The 21650-nt window shown below is 49.1% G+C and overlaps 1 protein-coding gene and 1 long non-coding RNA gene across 3 annotated transcripts; one reads left to right on the top strand and one right to left on the bottom strand.

Moving 5' to 3' along the window:
* Window positions 1–3125: 3125 nt before the first annotated feature.
* On the bottom strand, window positions 3126–18341 carry LOC309524898 (zinc finger protein RFP-like). 2 transcript variants are annotated; one of them, XM_082210111.1, is made up of 8 exons: window positions 17817–18341; window positions 15552–15962; window positions 10449–10700; window positions 10246–10268; window positions 8185–8300; window positions 5374–5400; window positions 4426–4452; window positions 3126–4086 (listed from the first exon to the last, which is right to left on the bottom strand). In XM_082210111.1, the coding sequence occupies exons 2-8, from the start codon at window positions 15948–15950 to the stop codon at window positions 3353–3355; spliced, it is 1578 nt and encodes a 525-aa protein (XP_082066237.1). In that variant the 5' UTR covers window positions 15951–15962; window positions 17817–18341; the 3' UTR covers window positions 3126–3352. The 2 variants fall into 2 exon arrangements, with proteins under 2 accessions (XP_082066237.1, XP_082066238.1); XM_082210112.1 differs by lacking the exon at window positions 17817–18341 and adding an exon at window positions 17266–17328.
* LOC309525511 lies at window positions 5407–6619 on the top strand. The gene is made up of 3 exons (XR_014216366.1): window positions 5407–5620; window positions 5962–6169; window positions 6421–6619. It is a non-coding gene; the product is annotated as an uncharacterized lncRNA (long non-coding RNA).
* Window positions 18342–21650: the final 3309 nt, after the last annotated feature.

Genomic DNA, 21650 nt, shown 5'->3' with positions numbered 1-21650 from the left:
GTTTTGCAAACCATCAAAAGATGAAGGTGGAACAGCTGTGTGTCCTTGGCATTAAAAAGAAGGATCACTGCCAAGACCACAAAACAAGATTAGCAGCTTCTGTCCGCTGCAATGTTTTGGATAATCCAGTTCTCTGTGCACACAAGTTGAAAGAAAGCAACATAAAGGGGGGCTTTTTAGTGGGATAAGCAGCCTCACATGGCCAAGATGCTAGTCTTATTAACCCATGCAGGGTTTAATACTGTTGCTCACCACCACCCCAAACTTTGAAAGGTGACATTTCAGGGGTTCCAGGCTGCGGGGTTCATGTTTCCTTTTGGAATTGAGGCACAGCAGAGACTGTGGCGTCTCCAGGATATATGGTTTATTGACACATACAGTGGTACCTCGAGTTACAGATGCTTCAGGTTACAGACTCCGCTAACCCAGAAATAGTACCTCGGGTTAAGAACTTTGCTTCAGGATGAGAACAGAAATTGTGCCCTGGTGGCGTGGCGGCAGCAGGAGGCCCCATTAGCTAAAGTGGTACCTCAGGTTAAGAGCAGTTTCAGGTTAAGAACAGACCTCCAGAAGGAATTATCTGTGGGATTGAGTGTAGGTACGTTTGAACATTTTAAAGGATTGTACAGAAATATATGCTTGTATATTCACAATATGTGTGTATTAATGTTGAATTATTTTAATAATAAAAACTTTTCCAAAAAAAAAAATGAAGGAAAAAACCAGCAACTTTGCTTCAGGATGAGAACAGAAATCGCACGGCGGCAGCGCAGCGGCCCCATTAGCTAAAGTGGTGCTTTAGGTTAAGAGCAGTTTTAGGTTAAGAACGGACCTCCAGAACGAAATAAGTTCTTAACCCGAGGTACCACTGTATATACAACATGAGCCGATGATGGAGGGGTTAATAGTAATAACACCCCTAAAGGGTTGGTCTTCTCCCATAACCACAACCTTGGACTCCGAATTCAGGCTTGGCATTCTTTCCACCATTCCAGCCTGCTAGTTCACATAGCTATCTCCACTAAACTGGCTTTATTTCTCCTATTAGTGAGTAGAGCCCCCCCCCCATTCATCTGCCAGAGCCCCTTCCTCTGCCCTCCTTACACCTAACCAGGATAGCCTGGCTTGATTTGAACACTTCCTGAAGCTGGGAATTAGGAGTCTGGCACCCAGTTTTACACCCACCAAAAACTACCATAGCATAGGCTGCCCTGCCAGACTTAGCCATGTCACTTCCCCTCATATTGGGAGGAAATAGGTAATCAAGCTTTTTGTTGTGTTCCAGCCTCCCTCTGCTGAGGCTGTGAAGAGGGTTCAGCTGGTTGATTCAGCTCAAAAACATGGCTCTCACCAGCCACTCCTGTACCAATAACCACTTTATAACTTGCTTTACTGCCTATGCAACTCTCCTGACTAGTGTTTGGAAAAGCACATGAACTGGACCTTTGAAGAGTTTGTAAGTACAGTGGTACCCCGCAAGACGAATGCCTCGCAAGACGGAAAACCCGCTAGACGAAAGGGTTTTCCGTTTTGGAGGCGCTTCGCAAAACGTATTTCCCTATGGGCTTGCTTCGCAAGATGAAAGCCCATAGGGAAATCTCTGGGGACCTCTTTTAAATGCTAGCGGTGGGGAGCAAAGCTTTTTCCCCCCCCCGGCCTTCAGAAGAGGTCCAGGAAGGCTGGCGGGGGCCGAAAGGCTTTGCTCCCCAGCGCCAGCATTTTAAAAGCAGTCCGGGATAGCAGGGAAGCGCTTCCCGCTATCCCGGACGGCTTTTGAAGGCAGGAGAGGCATGCCGGCATGCCGGAGCGCTCCGCGAAGCCTGGGCGCGCTAATGTGAGCGCGCGCAGGCTTCGGGATGCGGGCAAGTCTCCGCCAGCAGCGGCAGCGCTGCCGGCGGAGCGCTCCACGAAGCCTGGGCGCGCTAAGGTCAGCGCGCACAGGCTTCGGGATGCGGGCAAGTCTCCGCCAGCAGCGGCAGCGCTACCGCTGCTGGCGGAGCGCTCCGCGAAGCCTGGGCGCGCTAATGTCAGCGCGCGCAGGCTTCGGCATGCCGGCAGAGGTCCGCGAAGCCTTGGCCGGACAGCTTTTGAAGGTAGGCGGGGGGAGCAAAGACTTTCGCCCCCGCCAGCCTTCAGAAGAGGTCCAGGACCTCTTCTGAAGGCTGGCGGGGGGCAAAAGTCTTTGTCCCCCCTGCCTGCCTTCCCAGGGGCTTTTAAATCGCCCCGGACAGCGGAGAAGTCCTCCGCTGTCCCGGGGCGATTTTAAAATGCCGCCCGCCAGCATTTTAAGATCGCCCCGGACAGCGGAGAAGCCCTCCGCTGTCCCAGGGTTTTTTAAAATGCTGGGGGTGGGAAGAAAAGCCCTTGTTTCCCCCCCCCCCAGCCTTCAGAAGAGGTCGGGGGACAGACTGTCCCCGGACCTGGTCTGAAGTCGGTTTCCCTAGGAACGCATTAATTGATTTTCAATGCATTCCTATGGGAAACCGTGCATCGCAAGACGAAAAACTCGCAAGAAGAAGAAACTTGCGGAACGAATTAATTTCGTCTTGCGAGGCACCACTGTAAACTAATTTTTAACTTGCTAAGAGTGTGGCCTTTTCTTAGGCTGGAGGAAGAGGGAAATTTTGGAATGGTGTATTTTCAAGGTCTAACAACATATATTTTCACATTTCACTTTGCTGCATATTTTGTTACTTTAAATCTCTGCAGGGGTTCTCTCACCAAGAGTCCTTGCCCCAAACATGATTTTTGGCATACAGGAACTCTTTTTTAAACAGTGGTACCTCGGGTTAAGTACTTAATTCGTTCTGGAGCTCCGTTCTTAACCTGAAACTATTCTTAACCTGAAGCACCACTTTAGCTAATGGGGTCACCTGCTGCTGCCGTGCCGTCAGAGCACAATTTCTGTTCTCATCCCGAAGCAAAGTTCTTAACCTGAGGTAATATTTCTGGGTTAGCGGAGTCTGTAACATGAAGTGTATGTAACCTGAGGTACCACTGTACATACATTTTCCCCTGGCAGTTTCTGTGCCTATAAATCACACAAAAGTGGGGTTGGGGTGGGGACTCAACATAGCGACTGTGTTGAGCCTGAACATACTGAATCATTCTGTGTAACACAAAGAGCCTGTTCCTCTTTTTATTTTATTTTATCTCAATAAATGATCATTTCAAAGGTACAGCCACACAAAGACGACTCCAAAACCAGCCTACATCATTTGCAGGTGGAATATTCCAAGATCTGCGATGAGGAACTGGAAATCCTGCCATGTAGACTGTGGTCCTCCTTGGCTTCTTATACAACTACAGAAGAGGAACAGGGAAACCTGCGGTCCTCTCTGACGTTGCAGGATCAGAATTCCCACCATCCCTCATCAACGTGGAACGCTTCCGCGGCTGGTGGACGTCGGAGTCTAACTTCATCCAAGAACCACCGGTTCCCCGTCGCTGTTCTGGTGTTATCATTTCCGTTCACGGCAGCGGGGCTCCGAGGCCAGCACCTCAAAGCCGTCCCGCAGCGCCTCACTTGGAAAAAGGGCCGGAGCTTCTCCTCAGAGAACGACCCCGTGTGGTAGGTGAAAATCAAACCGTCGGTGTCGGCGTCAGAAAACTGCACCTGACCCCTTTCGTAATCCAGGGACACGCGGATCTTCTGGGGATCTTTTGCCAAGGCCAAAGGGGTCGGTGCGGGGAAGGTGAAAGCAAAGAACTGGCAAGGCCTAGATGGGCTACGGGAAAGCCTCCCCACCGCCCACACCCCTTCGTTCGTATGGGTGCAAATAACGCCTTTCCTCCTCATGCTGTCTCGGGCGACCCCCACAGCCCACATTGCCCTCGCCCAGGTTTCCACCTCCACCACCCACCAATGTTTCCCTGCCGTGAACCCCTCCTGGCCCAGCACACAGAGCTCCCCGTTAAATCTCTCTGGGTTGTCAGGGAGGTCCCCCGTCGCCCCTCTGTTGTTGCTCTTCTTCTTCTTCTTCTTCCCCCCCTTCCTCTTCTTCTCCACCTCCCACCACACACTCTTCAAATCCTCAGAGACGGTAAGGCAAGGGTGTGCGGTATTTGGATCGAGGGTGACATCCACTGCAGGACAAAAGAGGAGAGAGGATGCCGGGTGGCGGTGTCAGGAGCGAGACGGAAGTAAATCACACTATCTGCGCAGGCTTGGCAGGGCATCCGGCCTAATGAACACAGCAGCTCATCTCCACTAGGGTCTCACTCCATGGATCTGTTGCCAAGACGAAAAGCCCCACCTCCCCACAGCCCTCCACGTTCTCTCCTCTCCAGCGTTCCCCCCCAAGCAATCTGAGACTAAGCCTTCATAAAGCCTGCTGCTTCTCTACCCATTTCAGCCCTCTTCTGGTCCTAAGAACCATCCAGTCTCTCCCACCCCCACGTTATCCAAATCATTCCCCGAGTTACCTTTGTTCAGGTCTTGCATCAGAGGAGCTGTGGCAGGGAGGAAAGAGTGACAAGTTTGGAGACAGATTAGCACTAAAACCAAAACAAACCCTCTCAAAGAATTGTAGAGTTGGAAGGGACCCTCCCTCAAGGAATGTCGACTAAAGCATCCATGACAGATGCCCATCCAAGCTCTGCTTAAATAACCCTAAGGAAGGAAAGCCCACCACCTTCTGAGATATGAAATGGATTACTTTATTTTCCCTTGTGATCTCCATGTTCCAAGATAATTTCCTTCACTAAGGGAGCCTCACCTAGTGCCATCATTACAGGCACCAGGCAAAAACATTCCTCTTTACCCAGGCTTTTGACCATTAAATACTCTATGGTCTCAGTTACAGATAGGTAGCCGTGTTGGTCTGCCATAGTCAAAATAAAAAAAATCCTTCCAGTAGCACCTTAAAGACCAACTAAGTTAGTTCTTGGTATGAGCTTTCGTGTGCATGCACACTTCTTCAGATACACATCTGAAGAAGTGAGCATGCACACGAAAGCTCATACCAAGAACTAACTTAGTTGGTCTTTAAGGTGCTACTGGAAGGAATTTTTTTATTTTTACTCTATGGTCTGTTAAAGCTCAGGGGAGACAGGGACCTATTAATATTATTATTATGCTTTTCTGCTTTGTATTATTATTATGCTTTGTATCAGGTTTTGTAAAAGGTTTTTAATGTTGTACAACACCCTAGGATCTTTTGATAAAGCCAGACTATCCTAACGTGTGTTGGTGCAATAAAAACGTCTTACATTAAAGTGCAACTAAATTTAGCATTTTAATTGATTTTCTGTTGGAATTCATTGCTGTGGGACGTCCCCCTCCCCCCATGGACCACACAAATGGTTTCCTAGATGCAGCTGAGTGGCTCTTCCAAACACCCATCTTCCATCAAAAATGTCTGGGAGAATTACCAGTGTCTTGAACTTGCTCCAGAGATGCTGATGCAGAAGAAAAGACAGAAAAATAAATAAATCAGATAATATATACAGGAAGTTGTTTTGCAAACAAAGAATCTCAGCAGTTTCACATTCAGGTTCACACTCCCTTAAACGGGATTGTCATTAAATTCAGTGGGGTTTACTTCTGAGTAGACACGTATAGGACTGTGCTATTACATCAGCACTTTTTCGTGTTTACTTATAAAAATATTTGTAGATTGCTATAAAGGTAAAGGTAAAGGTACCCCTGCCCGAACGGGCCAGTCTTGACAGACTCTGGGGTTTGTGCGCCCATCTCACATCTATTGGCCGGGGGCCAGCGCTGTCCGGAGACACTTCCGGGTCACGTGGCCAGCGTGACATCGCTGCTCTGGCGAGCCAGAGCCGCACACGGAACGCCGTTTACCTTCCCGCTGGTAAGCGGTACCTATTTATCTACTTGCCCCCGGGGGTGCTTTCGAACTGCTAGGTTGGCAGGCGCTGGGACCGAGCAGTGGGAGCGCACCCCGCCGCGGGGATTCGAACCGCCGACCTTTCGATCGGCAAGCCCTAGGCGCTGAGGCTATACCATACGGTAAAGGCCGAAGCAGTTTCCAACCACACACACGCAATGAAGACCAGGTTAGTACCAGGTTAGACCAGAGATCAAATATTTCAGAAACACCTTTTCTTAATTGCCTGTGTTAAGCTTGGAAGCACAGGAAAACAGGAAAGTTTTCATTGTGTCCAAAGGTTAAAAACAGCAGCCACCTCCAGGCCTCTGGAGCCAGTGTGGTGTAGTGGTTAAGAGCGGTGGACTCGTAGTCTGGTGAACCAGGTTCGCTTCCCCGCTCCTCCACATGCAGCTGCTGGGTGACCTTGGGCCAGTCACACTTCTCTGAAGTCTCTCAGCCCCACTCACCTCACAGAGTGTTTGTTGTGGGGGAGGAAGGGAAAGGAGAATGTGAGCCGCTTTGAGACTCCTGAAGGGGAGTGAAAGGCGGGATATCAAATCCAAACTCTTCTTCTTCTCTATCTCAGCAGGACACATCCTCTACTAGTCATCTGCCCGGACACTGAGGTCCAGCTCCGAGGGCCTTCTGGCAGTTCCCTCGCTGCGAGAAGCCAAGTTACAGGGAACCAGGCAGAGGGCCTTCTCAGTAGTGGCACCCACCCTGTGGAACGCCCTCCCACCAGATGTTAAAGAGAAAAACAACTATCTGACTTTTAGAAGACATCTGAAGGCAGCCCTGTTTAGGGAATCTTTTAATGTTTAACAGGTTATTGTATTTTAGTGTTTTGTTGGAAGCTGCCCCGAGTGGCTGGGGAAACCCAGCCAGATGGGCAGGGTATAAATAGTAAATTATTATTATTCATCTAGTTTTTTTGCCTGGCTGGAAAGTGCCATTGAACTCTGACCATGCCTGCCTGCTTGTCTGGGGGATGGTTAGAAAAGGATCCACGAAGGTGTGTGGAAACTAGCCTTCTGTACTAACGACAAAATTAACGTTCGTTGCTCTGCCTGCTTTTGCCTCTGGAAAGATGGCCATAAGGGACCGTGGCCCCTGGGCTGCCCCACCCAATTCAAAATTAAGATTATGCTGCTTGCAATAATGTTTTGCTGCTTAAATCTGAAGGCCAGGTTAATGGCAAGGAGATGAAAGGGAAGCCAAGTCACAAGGAGGACTTTGAAGCAGCAAGAGGCGACACTTTCCATGCGAATCGGGTGCATTTTCACTTAAGCTTCCCAAAACAAATGTTGCTTTGATCTCTTGTTGACTAGGAAAAACACTGTGTTCTGATATAGTAAAAGGTAAAGGAACCCTTGACCATTAGGTCCAGTCGTGGCCGACTCTGGGGTTACGGCACTCATCTCGCTTTATTGGCCGAGGGAGCCGGCATACAGCTTCCGGGTCATGTGACCAGCATGACTAAGCCGCTTCTGGCAAACCAGATCAGCGCACAGAAACACCGTTTACCTTCCCGCTGGAGCGGTACCTGTTTATCTACTTGCACTTTGATGTGCTTTCGAACTGCTAGGTTGGCAGGAGCAGGGACCGAGCAACGGGAGCTCACCCCGTCGCGGGGATTCAAACCGACAACCTCCTGATTGGCAAGTCCTAGGCTCTCTGGTTTAACCAACAGCGCCACCCGCGTCCTGGTGTTCCGATATGCCGCCTTGCAGAAAAAGGTGGGCCTGGCTCTGAAAGTTTCTCTTCTTCAACAAGAAATGGACAGCTTTCGGAATGGAATGGTGAGGGGGAGGTTTAAAGGTAAGGTCACTTATACACCAGTTTTTCCTCCTCAAATTGGCTTCATGATATTATAAGCAGAACCTTGCTTCTCTGCTGATGCAGAACCAAAGGGAGAAAAGATTTTTGAGATGTCTCCTCAGACATTCTGCGGAATCTCTTAGGGTAGGACAAGTTAAGGAGTGAGTTAATTTTCTGTAAGTTGGTACAAAATGCTTTTCTTTCCAGGATGCAGTTGCAGAATACTCATGGCTGTCTTATCTCTGTTCCTGTGTGGTCAGGTACATAGTTCTGGCCTATACCATAAGCTCCAATTACAGCATTCTGTGGTACTGTGTGGCGCAGAACTGTGGAGAAGGATTGTTGGAAGACAGAAACGGAAAGACATGTGAAGAAGAAATAGAAGACTAAACTTGCAGGGCTTTGAACTTGCACTTTAAGCAAGGACTATGAAAGCTGAAAGCCCTCTCTGGGCTCAGAGAGAGGCCTTCTTGAAGCAACTGTGTTTTGTGTTTACCAAGTAAAGGAAACCCTGCTATGCTTTTGGCGGTACCTTTATACTTCTCCGTAGCCTTTTCCAACGTAGAACTTTTCTCCACGGCGATTTTGAGCGTCTCGTCCCACCAGTGAGAAAGGTCCGATTCGTGCTCAGAGGCTTTCTTCTCACACCTGGAAGGGAACGCGGTCAAGTTTAAATAACAGCAGCAGACTACAGCTTTCGAAACGTTAAACGAGAGGGCTGAGCTCTTACTCAAGATGTACTTATCGGGAAGGTGCCCTAAACTACTGTTTCGCGGCCTGAGATCTTTTGAGCCAACTGCTTCTAATCCGGTAAAATTCATCCTGAACTGGGACAGCCTCCTATATTTCCTCCTCTATCACCTGTCCACCCTGGAGGAGAACCATCTAGATTGGTTATAAAAATTGCCTAGGAAGCTTGCAGGGAAGGGAGAAGCAAAGGCCCAGCGCCAAGAACGAAATACGTGTGTCAAAGGATGAAGCAAACATCAACAGAGGTGCAGTTAAGATACTTGGGTGCAAGCAGGCCACACAAAGCACTTTGAAGCCCCAATAACCAGCTGATGGCACACACGTGGTTTAATTTCACACTGTGCAGGTGGAAATGAGTCCCATGACTATCAATCTCAGGTGACAAGGGGGTGGCCAGGACCACGCCCCTGCCAGAATGGGGTCACGGGGGGCGGAGAGAGGTAAAGACCTGGCCCCCTGGCCTAGACCCAGTCTCCCACACTTGCCTTAGGCAGGACAATCTGATGTTTGCCACAGAAGGCAATTGGCTGATCGTTGGTGCATTTGTGGGGCTTCAAAGTGCTGAGTCACCGGACATTGCAGGCGCCCCTTTTTTGGCGACCTGAGTCTTTACTCTGCAGGCGGCAACAGGTATAAGAGCAGGTGGGCCTGGCCTGGCCAAAATGGAAGCACCAGCGCAGAAGAAAGTAGGGGCCAATTGCCCAGCGGCAGGGCAGGCACTTCACATGAATATGTCTGCATGTTCTTTCCATGGCAGCTTCAATAAAAAGGATCCCAAGTACAGTCGTACCCTGGATCTGAAATGCCTCGGCTCCCGAAGAAATCGGCTCCTGAACAATCGAAATCTGGAAGTGAGTGTTCCGGGTTTTTGAACGATTTTGTTCCTGAAGCCAATCAGAAGCCACGCTTTGGTTTCCGAATGTTTTGGAAGTCAAACAGACTTCCAGAACGGATTCTATTCGATTTCCAAGGTACGACTGTATAGCAGAGGACTAAGTCTAAAGGTGAAGGGACGCGGGTGGCTCTGTGGGTTAAACCACAGAGCCTAGGACTTGCTGATCAGAAGGTTGACGGTTCGAATCCCCGCGACGGGGTGAGCTCCCGTTGCTTGGTCCCTGCTCCTGCCAACCTAGCAGTCCGAAAGCAGGTCAAAGTGCAAGTAGATAAATAGGTGCCGCTCTGGCAGGAAGGTAAATGGCGTTTCCGTGTGCTGCTCTGGTTCGCCAGAAGCGGCTTAGTGATGCTGGTCACATGACCTGGAAACTGTACGCCGGCTCCCCCAGCCAGTAAAGCGAGATGAGCGCCGCAACCCCAGAGTTGGCCACAACTGGACCTAATGGTCAGGCGTCCCTTTACCTTTAAGTCTAAAGGTAAAAAGGCTACTACTCCTTCCTAGGTATCTGAAGGGATCTGATTGTGAGGCTGTAGAGAAGTCACCCTTTTCAGAGAACATAAAACTCCAGAACCTTCATCTACTGCCGTTGGAAGGAAATGGTTTCTAATGACTGACTGTACTCCAGAGTGCCTTTACGTGGGCCTGTTTTACAGAAATCTGTTCCCTGCCCCCCAAACGAAACCAAGGTTGTTTCACAGGGGGTGAAAAAGGAGGAGTGTGAGCAAGGCTAGATAGAAAGGGGATTGGGGGGGAGAAAGACCAAATTAAGAGAGCAAAGACCAAATTAAGAGAGCAAAGAAGAGAGCAAATTAAGAGAGCAAAGAAATGAATCTCACACAACGTGGAAGGAAACATTATCGTTTGCTTTCCAGAAACACACCAAAGGGAGCAAATTTCTTCCGCATGAAAGCAGAAAGGGTGTGTGGGAGGGAAAAAAGAGCCACATACCTCGTTAAGGCTCTTCTGATGTCCTGAAAAATAAAAAGATAAACGGGTGTCAATTACACAGGCAGGGAAAAACACTGGGCTGTTTTTCGTTCAAGTGAGAATTCCCCACCCACACCGACCTGTGCTAAAACAAATGGATGGACCCAGGTTCATTTTCTTTTTTGTTCAAGAGACCTGGAAGTCACCTTTGCATTAAGCCTCACCTGGAGGGATTCCCTCGGGGGCTGGAAGACGTGGTATGATGGCTGCACATTTCTCGCCTCCGTCGCCACAATCAGGTTTCTGAGTCGGGAAAGCTCCCCAGAGAGTTCGGCAAAGTTTCCTTCACCCCTCCTCCAAATCTTTTTCTCCAGATCTCCCAGCTCACCTAGCCAGAGACGCTGTTTCGCCCGGAGAAATACCTGCATTCTCTGGAAGGCAGATCTGATTTTCTGCTTCTCCGCTTCTAACTGTGCCTGGGGGGGGGGGGAGATTTCAAAGGAAGTGCAGAGGTGGAAAATGAGAGTTAGCCGAGGGTTACTTTGAGACCGGGACGCGGGTGGCGCTGTGGGCTAAAGCCTCAGCGCCTAGGGCTTGCCGATCGAAAGGTCGGCGGTTCGAATCCCCGCGGCGGGGTGCGCTCCCGCTGCTCGGTCCCAGTGCCTGCCCACCTAGCAGTTCGAAAGCACCCCCGGGGGCAAGTAGATAAATAGGTACCGCTTACCAGCGGGAAGGTAAACGGCGTTCCGTGTGCGGCTCTGGCTCGCCAGAGCAGCGTTGTCACGCTGGCCACGTGACCCGGAAGTGTCTGCGGACAGCGCTGGCCCCCGGCCAATAGATGTGAGATGGGCGCACAAACCCCAGAGTCTGTCAAGACTGGCCCGTTCGGGCAGGGGTACCTTTACCTTTACCTTTACTTTGAGACCAGTGACTTTAACTATGCATCTCATCAGCAGCTGAAGGGTCATCCACACTCCCTTTGTGGCCCTGTATTCTGAAAAGTCTGATATGGATTATGTTAGACACTTAATGGGAAACCTGGTTGGTTTCTGGCCCCAGACTCGACAGCAATACATATTTTACTAGTGTACTAGTGGCGCTGTGGGTTAAACCACAGAGCCTAGGACTTGCCGATCAGAAGGTTGGTGGTTCGAATCCCCGCAACGGAGTGAGCTCCTGTTGCTCGGCCCCTGCTCCTGCCAACCTAGCAGTTTGAAAGCACGTCAAGTGCAAGTAGATAAATAGGTACCGCTCCGGCGGGAAGGTAAACGGCATTTCCGTGTGCTGCTCTGGTTCGCCAGAAGCGGCTTAGTCATGCTGGCCACATGACCCGGAAGCTGTCTGCGGACAAACACCGGCTCCCTCGGTCAATAAAGCGAGATGAGTGCCGCAACCCCAGAGTCGGCCACAACTGGACCTAATGGTCAGGGGTCCCTTTACCTTTACTAAATACGTATCTGAATTTCCCCCCCTTCTTTATGATCAATGCTGCTCATAGCTGTTCTTGAGCTACCCTGCTTGGGCAAGAGAGTCAGGAGTTTCCCATTTTATTTTTCCAATTCCTTTGCCTCTGTTGAGCTCAAGACTTCAGTTTTACTTAAAAACATTTTTTTTTCTTACCATTTACCTGGACCCTACATCTTGGACTTTATCTCTTGGATTGATTTGATTTTGGGGTTGGTTTTCCCAAGCCTTAACTTTAATCTGAACTGCCTTACAGCTGGGAAACTTGATACACGCTGCATATAATTAGTTGGCCTTGTGAAAGAGTTCAGGTGGGGTTGAGCATCTGTTGCCAGTTCTTTTGAAGGCATCTCGGAAAGAAGAGGCGGCAAGACTTAAATTGCAGCTGAATTTTAACCCTGAATGCTGCAATCTTTGCATGCAACGGCTGTGTCACATTGTTTTAACACAACACATTTTTAACTTTTCCTGCCATCACGGCCTATTCCACATTACAGTGGACGCTCGGATTGCGAACGTGATCCGTGCGGGAGGCACGTTCGCAACCTGCAGCAGCGCGTCTGCACGTGTTGCAATTCGGTGCTTCTGCACAAAGCGTGATTTAGCGCTTCTGCGCGTGCGCAACCGCCAAAACCAGGAAATAACCCGTTCCGGTACTTCCGGGTTTCAGCACGTCCATAACAAAACAAAAAAACACCAAAACCCTGCAACCTGAAGCGTCCATAACCCGAGGTACGACTGTACTTTTCATTCAATCACCAAATTATGCCACCTGCGCAGGTCATGTTTTCTTAGATTTCCTTGCCTAAAACTTAAGCTAGTGCATTTTCTAGTTCTCTGAAATTTCTTACATATCATGTTTGCATTGACATACAGTGGTGCCTCGCAAGACGAAATTAATTCGTTCCGCAAGTCTCTTCGTCTTGCGGTTTTTTCGTCTTGCGATGCACGGTTTCCCATAGGAATGCATTGAAAATCAATTAATGCGTTACAAGGGAAACCGCCTTCAGACCAGGTCCGGGGACAGTCTGTCCCCGGACCTCTTCTGAAGGCTGGGGGGGGGGGACAAGGGCTTTTCTTCCCACCCCCAGCATTTTAAAAAACCCTGGGACAGCGGAGGACTTCTCCGCTGTCCGGGGCGATCTTAAAATGCTGGCGGGCGGCATTTTAAAATCGCCCCGGACAGCGGAGGACTTCTCCGCTGTCCGGGGCGATTTAAAAGCCCCTGGGAAGGCAGGCAGGGGGGACAAAGACTTTCGCCCCCTGCCCGCCTTCAGAAGGTGTTCCCGCCCCCCGCCCCACTTCGGAACAGCTTTCCGAAGTGGGGCGGCTGGGGCAGGTGTCCCCGCCCCCCTCCCCGCTTCGGAACAGCGTTCCGAAGTGGGGCGGCTGGGGCAGGTGTTCCCGCCCCCCTCCCCACTTCAGAACAGCTTTCCGAAGTGGGGCGGCTGGGGCAGGTGTCCCCGCCCCCCCTTCGGAACAGCATTTTAAAACCTTCCCGGGACACGGGGAGATTTTAAAATGCTGGGGGTCGGCAGCGCTTCACTCCCGACCCCCAGCAGTTTAAAACCTCCCCGGGACACGGGGAGATTTTAAAATGCTGGGGGTCGGCAGCGCTTCGCTCCCGACCCCCAGCATTTTAAAATCTCCCCGGGACAGGGGGAGATTTTAAAATGCTGGGGGTCGGCAGCGAACGCTTCGCTCCCGCCCGCCAGCATTTTAAGATCGCCCGGGGCAGGCGGGGGGGGGGGAAGGCAGGCGGGGGGGAGCAAAGACTTTTGCCCGCCGCCGGCCTTCAGAAGAGGTCCTCTTCTGAAGGCCGGCTGTGGGCGAAAGTCTTTGCTCCCGACCGCCAGCATTTCCCTATGGGCTTTCGTCTTGCGATGCAAGCCCATAGGGAAATTCGTCTTGCGAAGCGCCTCCAAAACAGAAAACCCTTTCGTCTTGCGGGTTTTCCGTCTTGCGAGGCATTAGTCTTGCGGGGTACCACTGTATAAAATCCTACAGTTTAGGACCTGCCTATTTGCTGGACTGTCTGCTCCCCCTAGTGTCCGAGACCAAGTGGAGTCTCTGTCTTACCAGTGTGCCAGCATTTGCAAAGGATAAAATACGTGAGTGGATTCTATGCAGAACCTCCCCAAATCTGGAATGACCTCACAGATCCAGCTGATGCCAACCCTGATGGGTTTTAGGCATCTTGTAGCAATTGACTTGAGCATCTGGTTAAGGCTGGCCTAGGCAAACCCGGCCCTCCAGATGTTTTGGGACTAGAACTCCCATCATCCCTAGCCAACAGGACCAGTGGTCAGGGACGATGGGGATTGTACTCCCCAAAACATCTGGAGGGCTGAGTTTGCCTATGCCTGGGTTAAGGTGACTACAGAAGTCTTACAGCTCTCACTGTGCTGTAAATCTGACCTACTGTGGTTTTATTCTGTGAAGCAATTGCCTGGTCCCTTCTAGCCAAGCGGTATTGCTTCCTTGAACTTAAAGAAGAAATAGATATTCAATTGTGGAGGGGGGGGGGATGCACACAACAGCAGGATATTTCTGTGGAAATAGAGCATTGCTTTGGAATTGGAAGAGTGGTGCCATCTTTGTGGGGGTTGCAGCCAAATCACAAATGCATGTTTTGCTAGGTGTGCAAAGGGCCAGTACACAGAGGGTTCTAAAACTTCCTAGAGAGGACATTATGGGCGGTCATTCCCCGGTCTCTTCTGGGTCGGAATTCTGTAACAAATGAAAATATTTTATACTTCCTCCTGCCTCTTAGGAAACTCTATCTACCATGCTTCCAAAATGATGCAAACACACAGAGCTTATTTTGAAGCCAACTTTTGTATGCTGTACCTGATAATTTTCTTACTTGTATTTGCTGCCTGCTTTGGAATGCAAGTAAACATTTTTTGTTTATCTTACTAAAAAAGTGTGGCTCCTTCTCTGCGAGGGGGATGAAGAGGGGGGGAAGAAGAAGAGGAGTTTGGATTGATTTCCCGCTTTATCACTACCCAAAGGAGTCTCAAAGAGGGAGGTCAGCAGACCACAAATACAAAGTATTAAAAAGGAGATCTGGATTTTGTTGAGATTACATCAGCCTCCTTCCTTGAAGCTGGAAATAAGAACAGTGAAAGGGAGAGGATGGGCCACAGCGTATACCAGCATGACGACTTCTGAGACTTTCAGATAGAGAAGAGATACGGATTATTAATGAGCTGGTTGAATGTAAAACTGAGGATTAAATTTGGCGAAATGTGAGGGGTGGGTGACGCTGGGAGATTGGCGGTGTGAGAGGCAGGGAATGTTGTGCCATAGGTATCAGAGGGAAGTGTTTCAAAATTGATTAATGATTATTATAGATAGATAAAAGAGGATTTTATTCAATTATTATTTTGAGGACAGGTTATACCAAGGTATAAAAGCCATAGCAAAATAGGTAATTGAGCAGGTGATGTGTAGGGCAATGTGATGAATGTATTTTGAAATGATAGTTGGAAAGGTTATTGTATTGGGAGCAGCAAAGAAGGGAGAAAAATAGACGGGACATGGCGGGGAGTCAGTTTTAATTTTTTAAAAAAATCTGGAGACAATTTGTTATAAATTATGGAAAGTCAATAAAAATAACCGGCAAAAAGGTGTTTTACTATGCTAAAAAAATCACCACAGCGCGTTTACTTTTTGTATTTCTCCCACACATGTGGGATAAGAGGTTTGTGTTTTAATCTACAAATGTAATCCTTAATCCATCTCCTGCGTAATCTTTGCATGACCTTTTACTCCAGGGGAAACTCATAGGGCTGCACAGAACCCTCCAAAAAATGAGCCAGAGCCATTTCCTATGCCCGCCTGCCATATCGATTTCTTACCTTGTATTTTATGGAGATCTTGCTTATAGAAGACGCGGTGTGGCCCTGGTCAGCATGCAACCGGTCCCAAACCACACCCCCTGGTGCCTGATCATCCCCTGGTGCCGGCTGCCTCTGGGGCTCTTCCCACTTTCTCTTCAATCCTTTCCTTTCCTGGAAGTTCCTGACGATCTCGACCATATTTGCCAGCTGACGGTTTGGCTTGAAATTCCTTTGCTTGATCCTCTCTCGACACTGAGGGCAGCAGGAGTCTACGTTGGGGTCCTCCCAAAGTTGGTCAAAGCAGGCTTTGCAGAAGTTGTGCCCACAAGAGATTGTAACTGGGTCTATGAAGTACTCCAGGCAGATGGAACATGTCGCCTCCTCGCAGAGCCCCTCAATAGCACCCTCGGCTTCCATGGCTACTTCCTCCTTGAAATAAACAAAATTAAGGTGTGAGATATATATACACACACACACACACACACACAAAATGTTCATAAATGTACCAAGCAAACACATACATAAATATATAAACCACATGTCTGAAGAAGCACAGGAAAACAGCCTGGAAACCATTTTGACTCCCAAACTGACCAAATGATTTCTCTGCAAGGAAAATGGAAAAGCCTCCCCATTGTCTTTTCCTTCACAAATCCTGTCTTAAGGGTATGTCTGTGTATGACTAGGGTGAGCCTGTGACCTGGCTCAGGAACTAAGTATTTATTATTACAAAAGACTGGCCAGGCTTCTCAGGGTATCCAATCAAGTAAGCATTAACTGGCAACCTGCCAGACAGGAGGTAAACAACAGATTTCTGGTAAACAACCCACTCAGATTTCTGTTGTAGACCACCCCTTTCTGTGACATAGGTATGATGTTTCTGGGGGTGGTCTTGGACTCCAGGGCGGGCAATTTAAAATGCCTATATAAGGGCAGGCACACCTTGGTTCTGGGTCCTCCTCCTTCTCCCGCGTGTTAAGGGGGCACCCTGTTGCAACAGTTCAATAAAGATCAGGCTTACTAGCTGCTTTGCTTCTCAATATTCTCTGGTTGGCCTCTGTTATTTTCTCCGGCCGATGGAGAACCTACAAAAGACTCTAAGGGCTCTTGTGTCCCCCACAAGGGAATAAGGGCAGATTTTTGTTTATTACACCCTGAAGCATAAGGACAAAATTATCAGTTTCATTTGAGATCTCAGATGCAGATTGCGCGTTTCCTTCTCTAAAACAGCCAGGGGAGTTGTGTTAGCTGGATGGAGCTAGGCTAGAGGATCCCCTTAATCAATCAATGGTTTGTTTGTTTTTAAGAATAGGATTAGTAACTGCCTATGAGGCCTGTTTTAGTACAACACCTGGCAAAACACAGGATTTATTTGTTAGCTCATTCCAGTCCAAAATTATTTAGGAATGGAAGGAAACCTGTTGCTAGTTAAACCAGGATCCTCCAATATAATGTGGGCAACACATCTAGCCCACCGCCCCATTTTGTGAGACGCCTGGAGATTTCCCTGATCCTAACCCACAGGTTCCTCTTAGCCAGGGGTCAGCAAACTTTTTCAGCAGAGGGTCGGTCCACTGTCCCTCACAGCATGTGGTGGGCCGGACTATATTTTGGGGAAAAAATATGAACAAATTCCTATGTCCCAAAAAATAACCCAGAGATGCATTTTAAACAAAAGCACACATTCTACTCATGTAAAAACACGCTGATTCCCGGGCCTTAGTTTGCCTACCCATGCTCTTAGCCTTTGCCTGCCTCTGAATCAAAGAGCGAAAAAGCCGTTTCTCAAATTAGGACATGCGCAGAGCAGCATCTACTAGTTGATTTGAAGTAGATGGGCAAATATTTCAAGATCCAAACTGTTCAATGACGACCCACCCCAAATTAAACTAATGAACGGGGCGGGGGGGGGGGCGGGGGAAGCTGCCAGAATCAGGAACAGATCTTTAGGTGGAAGGACCCTGTGATCTATTCAGCTCTGGAACCCCAGAACTGCTTTCTACATGCTGCAATGGTATTTCTTTATGCTCTTTAGTTTTTTTAATATTAGAAGTACTGTATATAAAAAAACAAAGTCAATCCCGCAAATCTTCTGACGTGGGTGGGGGGAGAGGAGAAAAAACTCAAGGCCAAGGAACAAACCCACACACCCCTTTTCATTTTAGACCACCTTTTTCTTCCAGTATTTTAAAGTTGCAAACCGCCCAGATAGGAATGAAGGACATAAATGAAATAAATATTGATAAAAAATCTCTTCCGTGAGGACGCAACGCCGGCTCTCACCTGTCCTGCGCGCTGCAGCTGGAGTCTCGTGGGAGCGCACGAAGGATCGGGGATCCGCTCGGAAAGTTCGGACGTTCCCTCCGCCTGCGATTGGCCAGGGCAGCCGAGCTCTCCCGACGTTCCAAGCGACCCCTCGCCCAATCGGGTGAGAGAGTGGGAGGCGGGACGCGCTGGGTGGTCCAGGGCGAAAGCACGTGGGCGGCAGCAGCAGTAGCAGCAGCAGAGCTTTCAGCGTCTCCCCCCGGCGCTCGTAACCCAGGGGGCTGGCTGGCTGGTGTGGGGCAGGGCTGTATACGAACGAGAAATGGAAGCCCCCGCTTCACGAGCTGCAACGATTCCGCGCACTGTATTTCGCTTAAGCATATAACCCGATTCCCAAAGGGCGGAGGCGCTTTGCACATGCTCAAGGGCGCTAGTGTTTTCCCCTAGGGATCCACATAGGGGCTCAAGGCTAATACCGAGTGCAGATTTGGAGAGAGTCGGGGGAGGCTTACTGGCACATGGAACCTCAGTAAAATAGCAGGGTTTTATTTGGGGGGGGGGGGTTTGCAGCAAACACGTTTTTAACTGAGCCGCTCCCCTGGCTGCAAGGCGGATCCGCCTGGCTGTGTTTTTTTGCCCCCTATTTTCCTGCTAACTCGAGACGTCATGTGGGGGGTGGGGAAATTAAAATGATTTAGGAGCTTTGCACCCAACCTTGCCTAATTTACTGCTTCTCCATCCCATAATGAGTAAGGGAGAAAATAAAAATCTACTTATTTAAAATTTACATTTATTTAAATAAAATTTAATAAATAAAAATAAAGGGGGTGCCTTTGATAATAAGTAATTTTTCAGCGCCTCGCACTTCTTTGCATAGGACAAAAGAGCGCACGAAGAATGGTGATTTTTAAAAGCTACACTTTTCCCGCCCCGCTTTTTTATAAAGGTAAAGGTACCCCTGCCCGAACGGGCCAGTCTTGACAGACTCTGGGGTTTGTGCGCCCATCTCACATCTATTGGCCGGGGGCCAGCGCTGTCCGGAGACACTTCCGGGTCACGTGGCCAGCGTGACAAAGCTGCATCTGGCGAACCAGAGCCGCACACGGAACGCCGTTTACCTTCCCGCTGGTAAGCGGTACCTATTTATCTACTTGCCCCCGGGGGTGCTTTCGAACTGCTAGGTGGGCAGGCGCTGGGACCGAGCAGCGGGAGCGCACCCCGCCGCGGGGATTCGAACCGCCGACCTTTCGATCGGCAAGCCCTAGGCGTTGAGGCTTTAGCCCACGAGCAAATCCAAACCTTTGCGCTCGGTGTCAGTTCGGATGGCGAGCAAACTGCCGCGCTAGAAATTCAAGGCTGCCGGCCTCTTCCCATTGGTCGGAAAGGGCTCAGCCTGGGGAGTTCGAACTCCGTCGCCCAATTAGGGACGGCGGGGGCGGGGCAGAGCAAACGTTAACTCTTCCCTTGCCGCGTGCGCTAGTTTTAGTGATGTTTGAAGAAGTTTTTTTCTGGAGGGGAGGGGCGCCCAGCAAGGCTATCATTTATTTCCTTAAATCCCACCTTCCTTCCATCATTGAATTGTAGAGTTGGAAAGGGTCACTAGGGTCATCTAGTCCAACCCCCCCCCCGCAGGAATTTTTTTTTTGCTCAAGTTGGACTCCAACCCACAACCGTGAGATTGAGTCTCATACACTACTGACTGCACTATATCATGTACATTCCTTTTATGCCAGGCCTTTAGCTGAGTAACATTTTATGCTCTTTTCAGAGTCGGAAGGGACCCCCCAGGATCATCTAGTCAACCCCCCCTGCAATGCAGGAATATGCAGCCGTCTCATACAGGAATCGAACCTGCAACCTTGGTGTTATCAGCACCATGCTCAAACCAACTGAGCATGTGTTTGTGTGGGGAGTGTTGCAGGAAACACCCCCCCCCACAATCATGAAGGAGCGTCTCCTCCCCCATCGTTCAGCCAGGACACTGAGATCCAGTGCTGAGGGCCTTCTGGCGGTTCCCTCACTGCGAGAAGCCAAGTTACAGGGAACCAGGCAGAGGGCCTTCTTGGTAGTGGCGCCCGCCCTGTGGAACACCCTCCTTTCAGATGTGAAGGAAATAAGCAGCTATCCTATCTTTAAAAGACATCTGAAGGCAGCCCTGTTCAGGGAAGTTTTTAATATTTAACACTATTGTTTTTTAATACTTGATTGGGAGCCGCCCAGAGTGGCTGGGGAAACTCAGTCAGATGGGCGGGGTATAAATAATAAATTATTATTATTATTCAGTTTGTACAAACACGACACTCACACAGGACATACGCGAAGCTTCTGTTATAAATTCATAGAAAATCACCCATACATCGGATCTGCACCATTCCGCTTTTATTTTACACCATGAAGGAAGGACTATCAAAGGGGGGAGACTTGACACAAGGCAGCCAAGCCCTACCCAGTTGGCATGACGACCATGATGGTCCTAGACAGAAGATCATTACACTCACATAGGACCTGCATATGGGAGTGGATTCAGCACTGACTGAAACTGAATCAGCTCTTCCCTCTGGAGACAGGAAACTCCAAACTCCCCTTTGTCACCTGGAAAGTACTCATGGAGAGGAGGAAAGGAGGAACCAGCCAGGTGATAAGACACTCAGGTTACCACCACAACTCCTCCCTCAACCCCTCCTTTTTTGGGATGTGTCAATGATGTAGTTGTGATGTAGTTTTAGGGGTGTAGCATGAGGGATTAGTAGCTAATAAAATTTGGGGTCTCCTTTTGTTCAGGGCTTCCATCTTGTTCCACCTTGTGGCAGGTGGGAGTCCTGTCGCGACAGTCTGCAATAAAGACTGGTTTTTATTTCAAAACTGGTTGCTGTTTTGCTCTGGTATTCCTGGCTGGTGTCCTTGTATTTTTGTCCAAGGGAGCCCTTGGATTTCTCCGTTAACAGTTGGGAGGGGGGTGTTACTGGCTTCTCTCGTTCTGGTTTTTATTATCCATTTTGTGTTTTTGTATTTACGGCCCTGAGATCTTTGGGTGAAGGGCAGTGTACACATTTTATTATTATTATTAATAATAATGTATGTCAGCTGCTCTTGTAAAAGCATTTTATCAATGCATGTGACATCCCGCCACGCAAAATCCTTTCTCCACCCTCATGCAAAGGAAGTATTCTGTTATGTATTAACAGCTGGGTGCTGCCCCATAAACGAACAAGAACAATTGCTTTGCTGTGGTGTTGGTGCACAGCAAATTTGTTCACTTGATCTATACTTGTCTGTCTTTTCCTCTGTAGGATTTTTGTTTTGTGTTTATAATGAGACCCCTTGAAAAAACACGTAAACGTCATAGGTGTATAATAACAATTGTAAAGTTATTTACTAGAAACTACTTCTCAAAATAACAATTGTAAAGTTATTTACTAGAAACTACTTCTCAAAATGGGACGTGGGTGGTGCTGTGGGTTAAACCACAGAGCCTAGGACTTGCCAATCAGAAGGTCAGCGGTTCGAATCCCCGAGAAGGGGTGAGCTCCTTTTGCTCGGTCCCTGCTCCTGCCAACCTAGCAGTTCAAAAGCACGTCAAAGTGCAAGTAGATAAATAGGTACCGCTCCGGCGGGAAGGTAAACGGCGTTTCTGTGCGCTGCTCTGGTTCCCCAGAAGCGGCTTAGTCCTGCTGGCCACATGTCCTGGAAGCTGTACACCGGCTCCCTCGGCCAATAAAGTGAGATGAGCGCTGCAACCCCAGAGTTGGTCACAACTGGACCTAATGGTCAGGGGTCCCTTTACCTTTACCTTACAAAATTAGATACAGCTTCTCATAATGTCAAAATCAACACCGTGACACAACATATTAA

The sequence above is a fragment of the Podarcis vaucheri genome, assembly GCF_965113315.1.
Source record: "Podarcis vaucheri genome assembly, chromosome: 2".
In the NCBI taxonomy this organism is placed as follows: Eukaryota; Metazoa; Chordata; class Lepidosauria; order Squamata; family Lacertidae; genus Podarcis; species Podarcis vaucheri.
This window is presented reverse-complemented; position numbering and strand designations above follow the sequence as displayed.

Excerpts from the sequence above, each read along its gene's own strand:
- LOC309524898 (XM_082210111.1), bottom strand. The coding sequence starts at position 15,950 with ATGGAAGCCGAGGGTGCTATTGAGGGGCTCTGCGAGGAGGCGACATGT. Across the intron at positions 8,301-10,245 it reads ATCAGAAGAGCCTTAACGAG|GTGTGAGAAGAAAGCCTCTG; the intron begins GTATGTGGCTCT and ends GTTCCCTTCCAG. Across the intron at positions 5,401-8,184 it reads GGCTACGGAGAAGTATAAAG|CATCTCTGGAGCAAGTTCAA; the intron begins GTACCGCCAAAA and ends CTTCTGCATCAG.